Raw genomic sequence first — 12,311 nt, forward strand, 5'->3', positions numbered from 1 at the left:
TCTGTTCCCTGTTTTCAGCTATTATTAATGTCTCTCTTGTACAGAACTTTTAATTTGTACCGCGACCCAGTAGTTATCATCACATGTTCACCCTCCCCTACCCGTAAAATAAAGCAAGAAGTCAGGTTTGAGAGACTCAGTATATCAGCACCATAAAGCCATTCTGTAAACAGGACCACAATTCTTACATTCTTCTCTGACTACAACACATCAAAGAAGTGAAAAATGCTGTGGATTCTTCTTGTTAGTGCAATGTTCAAGTACCTACATGCAAAACTAATCACAGAAATCCATTAGCTTATTTTTTTAAAAAAAAGGGCGTTCCTTATAATCTGCTGTGACTGCCAACATCTCCCATAATCACCAGTCATTGATAACTGAACATCATGATAAACGTCGATCAGCGGGAGACAGCATATGCGCTCCTTTACATCAGCCATCCAAATAAAGAAAAGCGAATGAGGCAAGATACGGAGAATGAATGGATTCTGCAACAACAAAAAGCCATTTTCACAGTCTTGGATAAAATGGGATTCTCACAAAATCCATGATTTATTTTGAGAACAAAAGATACAAACAAAGTATGAGCGGCTGGGAGACTATTTAAAGAATGATTTGTTGAGCAAGAGCGAGATATCGGCGAAGCCAGCAGCAGCTCAGCGACCGTGCTAAATCCACAATATGTATTATCTGCAGCTAAAGAGCATTAGAACCTTTAGTTCCCCTATAGTGATAATTCAATTAGCTGTATGTGCATTGGGATTTTCCTCTTGGCATTTTTTTTTTTTTGGAACTGCTTCCTGTATGTGTCTTAAACAAAGAGCCATCTGGAAGAGTCATCACCCAGGTAGTGACACATTATGAGCGATGAATGGCAGGATACAGACGGCCGATAGGTGTCTGGTATTCACCAGTTGGTGGGATATAAAATCACTCCCATCCCTAGAATAAACACAAATGCAGAAGGGAATATTAAATCTCAAAATCCAAAAAAGTGGCTTGTTGCCATAACATCGCTGGAGCCCCATAGCAAAATATAGGGAAGGGCCCGGTGAGAAAAACCTTGCCCAGGCATGGGGTTATTGATATTATCTTTATTAATAATATTGATTTGGCTGAAGGTGGACATTCCCTTTAAGTTTCAATTCTTATCTGTATTAAAGCTAATACATCCCAATAAATAAGTCTGTGTTCTTGTTTTATTGCAGTGACCCTAGAAATGCCATTTGCAGATTTTTCTGTGCATCTAAGTAGTTGCTTTGCATATTTTCTAAATGCATTATTGGTGGGTAAAGGCAACCGGCAATGACCCCAATACTTCATAGTTCATCATCAGCTATTCATATAGCGCCACTAATTCCGCAGCGCTGTACAGAGAACTCACTCACATCAGTCCCTGCCCCATTGGAGCTTACAATCTAAATTCCCTAACACACACACACACACACACACACACACACACACACACACACAGACTGAGAGAGACTAAGGTCATTTTAATAGCAATGTGGGAGGAAACCAGAGCACCCGGAGGAAACCCACACAAACGCCACACAGATAAGGCCATGGCCGGGAATCAAACTCGTGACCCCTGTGCTGTGAGGCAGAAGAGCCAACCACTAAGCCACCATGCTTATGTTACAACTCACAGTAAGCTACAACACCCATCATCCATTGTAAGAACACAGCCAATTGCAGCACTAAACAGTACCTATCTCTCCCCTGTGATATCAATACAGAGCAGCCTTTAGCATGGTTGAAGCAGATAGTGTTTGGATTGTCCTTGCAGTGAGCGAACAGCTGCAAAAAAGGTAACACAAAATGGTGTTTGAAGTGGGATGAGGGCAGACCACAATTCTAAGGCCGTGTCTGTTATGATCTCATTAAACAATAGTACTCCACAGGAAGTCAGACATCGTTATATATCTTCTAAACAGAAGCTCAGGACACAACTAAGGAGTCATTGTTGGCTTGCAGCTACAGCTTTATCGGTGTTCAGAAGAACGGAACACAACAAAACACAAATTAACTTGAAACTATTACATAACATTGTGAAAATCTGCAACATCTATGACAAATCACCTGTGGTCAAGATTTATAACCCATGAAACTATAAACACTTTATAAATCATTACTGAGAAAATACAACAATTATATTTAATTAAACTCAATAAATTACATTGTTATGACCTACTCAGTTCTAGTGTACAAGTCATGGATAATGTCAGCAAGTGAATAATACAAACAAAACAATCTGTGAACCACAAATACTATTGAGAAGCCCAAAACAAAACAATCTGTGAACCACAAATACTATTGAGAAGCCCAAAACAAAACAATCTGTGAACCACAAATACTATTGAGAAGCCCAAAGTTATCTCTTTCCACCTATATGTGGACTCTAGCGAAACTTCATCCCCATACCACTTCCCTCTGATAGTAAATGTTAAAACGAACTGCAAATCTGATTTGATATCACACATACATGTGTATAAACTTCACTGATATTTAGTCCACTGCTCATTACCCATTCAATTATTTGGAAAACATTATACCAATTCCTCTGACAGTAAGCGAGGAAACAAAAATTAGATGGATAAAATGTTCTATTACAGTTTTTCAAAATGAATGGACACTATATAATAAAGCATCAGGTTATATTATTACTGTATGAAGTATTACCTTTTGCAGTGTTTTGGAGTTTGGAGCAAACACTTTAGAGGGGAGAGGGCACGATGTCTGGAGGTATGTGATTGGATGGTACCATAGCTAACCAATCGCATGTTTTCAATCCCATGAAAGAGGTTGCTTAGATATATTTGAAAACGTCTGTTTATCGATGACTAGTTTTGACTTAAGTTTACCTAAACGATAGTGGGTTACTTATTTACAGACCCTATAACAGGGTTGGACAATTCCCCAGAGCTAGATATAGCCAATGCTTCTAAAATACTGTCTGCTGGTGCTTACATTTTATAGTCATTGGGGGTATCTACTTAGACATTGCCTGCTGCAATCCCTTAGTCCTTGGTAAAACCTAATGGAATTCTAAGGGAAAGTCTGTCAAAGCAACCAATTAAAAAATATTTTTTTTTTAAGTGTTATCAAAATAAGAACTATTCAGGGAAAAGTAAGAACCGGTCTTAAACAGCTATTAATCACATATTTGCTTTCATTTCTAATCTACACAATCTATGGTACAGCATTACATTCCTCTGTACTCAATGTACAATTATTACAGGATTATTATTTCAGGATTACAGGTAATGACAAGAAACACTCTGGTAATGGACAGCTACAGATATCTAGGGCTAGATTTAGTAAGCTGCGGGTTTGAAAAAGCGGGGATGTTGCCTATAACAACCCATCAGATTCTAGCTGTCATTTATTTAGTATTTTCTACAAAATGACAGCTAGAATCTGATTGGTTGCTATAGGCAACATCCCCACTTTTTCAAACCCGCAGCTTAGTAAATCTAGCCCCTAGTCTTATGTGACACTGACTCCCCCCCCCCCCCCCCCCCCCCCCGTATTTTGCACTTAGAGAGTCAGCTCACGTAACATCTTCTGTGTCACCAGTATCCATAGGACAGGAATCAGACCAGTCCCTATCCTCAGTAAAGACAGCACAATACATAACATTTCTCCATTTTTTTCCCCACCGTACCACAGCAGATGATGAAAACATCGGCTAAGAGTAACAGAAAGTGTCTCTAATAACACGCGACTGCATCCATGTTACAAAATAAGGACGCACTGATCACCTCTGACCCAAACACGACAACGAAAAAGCAAATAGTGTGTGTACATTACAGATTCTCCTACTGATAAATTTGGAATTCTACCAGGGAAGACTGTTACATTGTGGTCAAGGTTGCGATGTCCGCCCATAGTTTCTAGAGCAAAGGTGGAATTCTACTGAATTTACATTACTTAGATATCAGCGACATTAGGATGGGGTTGTTAGCATAGGAAGTGAAAAAAAACCCAGGAATAATTAAATAACAAAACAAAAAAAAGGCCATGTATACAGTAGGTCAATGTTTTTTTTTTTTGTATTCTTGAGGAGCAAAATGTTTTGCAGTGATTATTTCTGGGTGAATGGGTCATGCTGATTTTAGTGGGCGACACCATATTTGGAGTGTGGATTATTAAATAATCTTTCAAAGACACATACATGTACTGTACAGCATAACATAGCACATCATACCTAATAAAGACTGTCCTACGCATGAAATAGTCATCACTATACCCAGCAAGTCTTGCCCTCTGCACATGTGACAGTATACTATATTTCTAGATTAGGAATATGAGAAATTATCTTTTAGTTATTTTGACCAGAGGACATTCCACTCACTGGCAGCCTGATATGGCAAAGGTATATCCCACGTTCATTTATCTGGATGCAAGCCAGTCCTCTGCAGATCCTCCTAGTGCAGTATTGGCTAACCTGGGACACTCCAGGTGTTGTGAAACTACAAGTTCCAGCATGCTTTGCCAATATATAGCAGCTTATTGCTGGAAGGGTATGCTGGGACTTGTAGTTTCACAACACCTGGAGTCTCACAGGTTAGCAAACACTGTCCTAGTGCTTCCACATTGCTCTCTAGCTCCTGACCATGGATCCTACGTCAGCAGTGGGCGGAAGGTGGCCCAGGAAGATTTTGGGTGCCATCTTCAGCTCAAAACTCCCGGTCTGACCTATTTTCTGCTATATGTAATAAAGAAGAACATACTACTGAACAGGAGCAGAGGCTTCCGTGTCACGTGACTGGTTCTGAAGAACGGAGTGACGTCACACAGCATATCAGAAGAGCGTGGAGCAGTAGTGGCTAACCTGTGACACTCCAGGTGTTGTGAAACTACAAGTCCCAGCATACCCTTCCAGCAATAAGCTGCTATCTATTGGCAAAGTATGCTGGGACTTGTGAAACTACAAGTCCCAGCATGCTTTGCCAATAGATAGCAGCTTATTGCTGGAAGGGTATGCTGGGACTTGTAGTTTCACAACACCTGGAGTGTCACAGGTTAGCCAACACTGGCATATAGTGTAGTGTATTCTGTATCACAGGTGACCGTGGCACAGCGACTGCAGTAGTGATAGCAAAGTCACCCGTCACCTCCAACATCCAGAGGCTGGATCTTTTGGATCCATATGCAGGTCCCTGAAAAATGGTTTGCAGCAGGCTGTGTGCATTAGAGGAAACATTTCTGCAGGTAGTTCTTCCAAATAAATATTATTTAAGAACACGTTAAATAACAACAACAACAACAACAACAACAACAAGCTATGCTTTCAAATCTCACTTACTTTTCCAGAATAACCCCCCCAACTTCATGTAATAACTATATGACCGAAAACACCCGAGTACCAGACACGTGGTAAAAGTCATTTCTACTGCATAAACTGCTCAATCCAGTGGAGGTTGTAAAGCTTTCTCCCTGCAGCATTACTTAAATACACAATTACTAAAGGGAACATTTTCACATAATGTTTAACAAATTTCCTTTCAGGTTGTGTGAAACTGATTGACAGGCTGTTGTGACCTAGTGACCTCTAGGGCTCGTACAACTACACAAGGTAGTACGAGAATTAACAACAGGTATTTTAAACCAGTTGTAAGACAATATCACCAGAGTAATTAAAGGGCTGAACACGGAACTACCAATTTTGCTGCCGATTTACTGGCAATTCGTTCACCTTCATAAATTGAATTTGTATCATTGTATTCAATAGTTGTGTTGTATAAGCAGAGGCACGTGTGGCTAATGTGGACATTATCTAGATATTAGTTATCTAGATTAACCGTGTAAAATATTTTATTAAACCATATGTTATACTTGTCAACTCTCCCTGAATGTCAGGGAGACTCCCTGAATTAGGGGTGATCTCCCTCACTCCCTGAAGAGTCTGGCATTCTCCCTGATGCTGAGCCAGTACAAGACGTGGTTGGCTTCACTATCTGTGGCATGATGACACAGTTCAGAAATTGTGTCCTATGTCCATGTACTGATGCCTATGGAGGTGGCCATTTTCATGGAGATTTAATCAAACACTGACAGGTAAGACAACATGACTTCAGTAATGGAGAGAGAAATGTAAAAGACACTTCAGGCTCTAGAGATCCATTAGCTGTTTTTCTTTAATGCATAGTTGCCTACTCTCCAGGAGACTCCCGCTTTTCTGGAAGACCAGGGTTCTCACCCCCGCAATAGATAAGGGGCGGGGCTAATTGCATCATCTTGGCCAAAATGATGCAATTCATCAAGCCCCGCCACCGAACACCCACCTCCCCCAGAATCTCCCTGGAGCCAACAAGGAAAAGTTGGCAAGTATGTCATATTGTAGTAAGAAAACAAGTTCTACATCTCTGGAGTAAACTGTCAAATGTCCTATAATATAAGGACAGCTCTCCTTACACAGAAAGATGTTACTCACTAGACAGTGCCATATTTTTTTGTTAAAGCCAGTGCCACTTCCTAAATCACCAACATGGCTTAAAAATTAGTGCACCAACTCACTATGGAGATGGCTTTTCATTCCTAATTTAATCACTTATATAGTATGCATTTAAAAAAAAATAATACACAATCAGAATAAAGCATTTGCGTTATGAAATGATCTATGCCCTCGGAAAATAGAGCACAGCACCATCAATTCAGAGACATCTTATCAAGCGGAGATTATATAACTGATGGAAGTCAGTAAACACATACACATTTATCTCTAGATATTAGTTAATTAAGTTTTAATATACATTTTTTAACTCGCATGTATTTTGAATTTGGGAGTGAGATGCCCAAATATTTTAAACCACCACCAAACATTTTGGGTTACTTTTACATAACTCAAGTGAGCCCCAGGCTTCCAAATTCTGTGCTGAGGACTGATCCACTTATGTATAGAGGGATGATGGTGGAAAAATAAAAATCTAAAACATTATGTACCTATAGAAATTAAATTCCATTTGCAGATAAGATTAGCTGAAGACTGCACTTTGTTACCATGGAAACAGTAAAAGCCAAAAAGGAAATGTTCAAATGTTCCTCAGAATCTTGTACAAAAAAAACAAAACAAAACATAGAAAGATAGAGAATTTTAAAAAGTGATTGTGTGTGTGTGTGTGTGTGTGTGATGTCTGTACAAATGCTTTAGTAATGTATAATATAATGTAGAATTAAAAAGCTAATTAGCCATCTAGGAGCCAGTCGAATCTTTAAAATACATGCATTTATCTGCATTTTAAAAGCTAGAGTACAATGCATGTAAATGGGTCCAACATTGGAACTCACTGATTACAATGGCAGCAAACGCACTCACTTTTTTACTTGCGATTGTGAATGTTACATTCACTATGCGCTTTTTCTATTGCCTCTAGTTCCATTCAATGGGCCCAATTCAAGTCCTGGCATACGGCCATTTGTGTAGGGTATCTTGATTGAGTTTGCACCGCGCATACCCAGAAACCAAATGTACACAATTGCACTTAAATCATATCCATACCCAACTGACGCTTACGACGCCCTACGACTTGAGGAGGAGGAGCAAGGAAGGAAGGGGGAGGGGCTAACGTAGGCCATGTTGAGTAAGAGGGTTTTCACGTAGACGCGGATAATTCAAATTCTGTGCACGCATCTTTTCAGACGTATCTTTTGTACCCGCTACAGGGGAGGTGTTATTCCCACATGATAGTGATGACCAACCTGGCAATCTCTGATTCTGATTGGATGATTGTGACACTGCTTATTCACTGCTTAGGAGGTATGTGAAAGGTCTGTCTCTGTTTACTACCGTACACACATGCGTCTCAGTAGCTAGCACAGAAAAACTATACGCACTGTATATTTATTTTTTTGGCAAGTAGCGTATGTGTGCTATTTAGTTATTTTAAAATAATAGATGAAATAGAAAAAAATATTAAATATATGGATAATATTTAAAAAAAATTATAGTTAATTTTATTGTTTCCCATTGGTTTATTAAAGTGTTATCAGTTGTTATTTTAATTTATGATTATATAAAAGTTAGAACTGAGAAATTCCATATATGTGCGATCTGATGTAAATTCATTGTGAATACGCATCTAGTAAACATAGCGTAATTGCTCTGAAAAAAAAAAAGTAGGCACTGTTTATTCGGAACATATTTCCATCCTTATTCACATCGAAATGTATCTTAAGAAACAACTGGGTATGGTTTTTAAAACTCATCTAATGCAGATCCAACACTTGAAATTACTGCTCTATATTTTACCCAATGACGTTTTAACTTGTGTCCCACTGCAGTAGTAGTTTTCGGGACGCTATTTGTTCCATTTCAATGCGGTTTTTTTTTTAAAAACAATTAAAAAAAAAAAAAAAAAAAAAAGTGCTACTAAAAATTTGTGTGTTTCATTTCCGTTTTTACTACCTTAAAAAAAACAGCATGTCAATCAATCGCTAGTGGCTATGTAGCCTAAGGAGGCCACATCAAGAAGATGCATTTTTCAATGCACAAATTTAACTTGTTCAAAAATAAAAAAAGTTGTTACCGGTAAATAAAAGTTCTTACAAAGTTTGTCTGTTCACTGTGAGTTGATTTTCTGTTTATTTGTTTGTGTTTAAATCATGGTTAACAGGTAATTTTAAACAATAGAATTCTGATATTATTTCAGCACAAATATTGTGGACCGATTTGCTGATGAGGAAGCACAGAATAGGACATTGTATTCATCTTTACTCACAAGATTTCTTAGATGCTCAACACCCATAAATAGTTTAGTATGAGGACAGTGAATTGTGTACATCCTTTTCTTGCATTAATCATAAGTACAGTACAAAAGAGATGTTATTACATCAATATAACCAGACTTTTATAGACATGTAAAACAATCAGAATGCAATGCTCCTAATGACTAAACAACCTGCATCATCCTCCCACAAATTCAGCGTGAGGTGTCCGGGGTGGAATGTCAGCTAGTTTTATTGGAGCTTGTGTTAATAAACATGACACTACGTCTCCTTGGTCAAAACAACGGGATCCAACTGCTCTCTATTGGATGCTAAACCTCCTTTTTTTAACACATTTGTTCAGTCTTACTCCAGCCCCAAATAAATAAAATTACATTTTTGGAATATTATACGTCTCTGAAGTTAATTCAGATTTGTTATCATTGAAACTTTTCACTATCTCCCAACGCTACAGGACACTTCACTAGAAAAAAAAAACATACTTCCAAAGAGAGAAAGATTTTACTCCGTGTGTACAACAGGAAAGGTTTCAATGGTTTTGTTCACTGGAGACTTTGTGCTATATTGTTTGTTTAATTTTACAACAGGAATTCTACCACTACCAATGCGCTTACTGTTATATTGTCCTGAGCAGGCAAGCCATGGGTGATGGACTCCGGAATATCCCCCACCAGACAGGAAATATTGAAAGGGATGTCATCATCATCATTTATTTATATAGCGCCAGCAAATTCCGTAGCGCTTTACAATTGAGGTCTTAAATTATATACAAGGAAAATATGTTCAACTTACAGTTCCTAGCAATGCAAATATTGCACTGGCTACTCTGTACAGTAATGTTTACACTAAGAACAGATATATGTATATATTTATAGATATATACAGTGGCCAAAGTGGAAATTTAGAAGCAGCAGATCGAAGAATGTAAATGAATGGAGCTTAATAGTTTTAGTTGCAGTAAGGCATACCATCATCATCACCACCATTTATTTATATAGCGCCACTAATTCCGCAGCGCTGTACAGAGAACTCACTCACATCAGTCCCTGCCCCATTGGAGCTTACAGTCTAAATTCCCTAACATACACATGCAGAGACAGAGAGACACACACAGACACAGACTAGGGTCAATTTGTTAGCAGCCAATCAACGTACCAGTATGTTTTTGGAGTGTGGGAGGAAACCGGAGCACCTGGAGGAAACCCACATACAAACTCCTCACAGATAAGGCCATGGTCGGGAATTGAACTCATGACCCCAGTGCTGTAAGGCAAAAGTGCTAACCACTATGCCACCACCACTGTGTGTGTGTAAATATATATATATATAATATATTACACACACAGACGCTCGCATGTACCAACTCAGAAAACTACACACGGAAAACTAGTAAATAATAGTACAGAAATCCTTGTACTTTGTCCTTTCTTTAACAGATAGTCAGGAGTCTGTTCATTAATGCTTCCCTGCAGCCTACTATAGTGTGTACTTATCAAGCGATCTCATAAACTACCATTATATTTACCTAGCGTTAACACTTACTAACGCTGCAGATATTGAAGTTTACGTTAAGTAAACGAAAGTCAGAAAGCGTATATTCACTGGTCCATTCACATACATAATATTTTGGACTATTACCGTCAAAGCGCATTCAACAGGTTTTAAGAATGCACGTTAAACGCTTCAAAGTAACTACCGTGTCTCTGTTAAATATATTGATTATTTATGTTCCCTTGAGTCAGAAAGTAATCAAAAGAAGTATTGGACCAGATGTAATTAAAAGGAAATCCTTACAGGGATAATGATGTGTGCTCCCCACAGATGCAGAAAAGGTCATCAAGTATCTCTATATATTTAATTAGCATGTAGGTCAAACATGTCTCACAGCAAGTAACATTGTGTATGGCTGTATCGGTTTGATTGCTGCAGTGTTATACATATTCCAACCAAATATTGAATTAGGGTATTAGATCAAGGAATCAGCATTAGTAGTGAGAGGAATACAGGAGAAAATAATAATAACAAACAATAGTAATATTAATAATAATGTATTCTTTGCCTTAAGAAACTAAAAACACAAGTTACAAAAACTCTGTATGAGGTTAAGGAGGATGCAACACCTTCTAAAACCAGTGGATCAAAATGTCAATCCTAGGTGGCCAGATTTTCAGGATCCCTTGTGTACATATTCTATGACAAGTGACAATGCCAGTTTGACAGACAGGTCCAGCTTACATAATGATATAAAACACCACATTCCTTAGGATTTTAGATGCAGCCTCATGTCACCATCAGTATCTTAAATGTGACATGCATCAGGCCCCTGCAGCCACAGAAATGTAACATTATAATATACCAGGCCCCTACACACTGACCATTACCAACATCAGCTTCCATTTCCAGGCACAGCAAAATAATGACAGGAAAGGGCTTTAAACACCCCCATCAGCTGCTGGACACTGCAGTGCCCTTCATGGGTAAGATCTCAGCACTGGGCAGCAACCACTGCAATGCATGCACTGTACAGAGGATCTGTCACTGTACAGAGGATCTGTCACTGTACAACAACCTGCACACACACAACATTTACAATAAACGTGCATAGGCAGATCTTGCACCCATTTACACACACATCTGTGTCATTCTAGTATGTGCCATGTTTGCACATTACAGGTCTTACCGGCATCATCTCTGCAGCGGGCTGGGGCCTGATCCGAGTGACAGATAGGGGAGCCCGGTGTGTGGGCTGTGTCCCCCCCTCCCGCCCTCAATGTCCCGCACTCAGCTCCAGGGATCAGGTTTGGAAAATCCAAATGGCTGCGAATCCGCAGGACAGGCCTCTCCTCCTGCTTCTCCCTCCTCCTCCTCCTCCTCCTCCTCCTCCTCCCTTCCTTCCTTCCTTCCTGGCGGCGGGGGGATAGGTACACAGGTTGGGAAGGAGAAGGATGCAGTGATGGGGAGGGGACGGAGGAGTGTCAGACCCCCGGGAGAGGAGGGCACAGCACGATGTGAGGGCGGCGCTCAGGTAGCCGGAGGGTGCGGAGGACCCGGGGAGGATGATTGACAGCTCGTTCTCTGATGGCCGTGACGTCACGGCCCAGGAATGGCCGGAATGCGGAGACAAGATGGCTCCGCCCAGCTCCTCTCAGGTGGATGATGGCTGTGGGGACATGTGAGTCAGGGATGACAGGGCTGTACACCCGTGTCTGCTGTACACTCGTGTCTGCTGTACACCCGTGTCTGCTGTCACTGTCCAAACAGCAGGGAGCGCTTATTAACTCCTTGCTGCCAGTGACACTGCTGCCACCTGCTCCCGACTTTGCAGGTGCAGTCCCAGTTTTTTAAATAGCTGTCCTCGGATGTGTTCCCGGAAATGTCCCTGATTGCTGTGTGAACTGGACGTACTCCTTGTTATTTGTCCCAATGAAGTCAAGTTCACTGACACAAATGAGCACAGCTTGTAAGGCTGAGGAAATAGAGATTATTATTTTATTATTATTATCCCTACGTGTATATAAAGTGACAACATCTTCCTTAGTGCTGTACAGAGTGATTGGTACATACAGGGTATTGGCACAAGC

The 12,311-nt window shown here is 39.9% G+C and overlaps 1 protein-coding gene across 4 annotated transcripts in view; it reads right to left on the minus strand.

Annotated features, from left to right (window-relative positions):
* PPP1R13B (protein phosphatase 1 regulatory subunit 13B) overlaps nucleotides 1-11,851 on the minus strand; it is a 95,187-nt gene extending 83,336 nt beyond the window's left edge. Inside the window, exon 1 of one of the 4 annotated variants that reach the window (XM_075191757.1) lies at nucleotides 11,411-11,851. In XM_075191757.1, the coding sequence (XP_075047858.1) occupies nucleotides 11,411-11,419 (9 nt within the window). In that variant the 5' untranslated portion in view covers nucleotides 11,420-11,851. The remainder of the gene's footprint in view (nucleotides 1-11,410) is intronic. The other 3 variants (XM_075191758.1, XM_075191759.1, XM_075191760.1) reach the window with 3 other exon arrangements.
* Between the last annotated feature and the right edge of the window lie 460 nt (nucleotides 11,852-12,311).

This window comes from Mixophyes fleayi, chromosome 12, assembly GCF_038048845.1.
Source record: "Mixophyes fleayi isolate aMixFle1 chromosome 12, aMixFle1.hap1, whole genome shotgun sequence".
In the NCBI taxonomy this organism is placed as follows: domain Eukaryota; kingdom Metazoa; phylum Chordata; class Amphibia; order Anura; family Limnodynastidae; genus Mixophyes; species Mixophyes fleayi.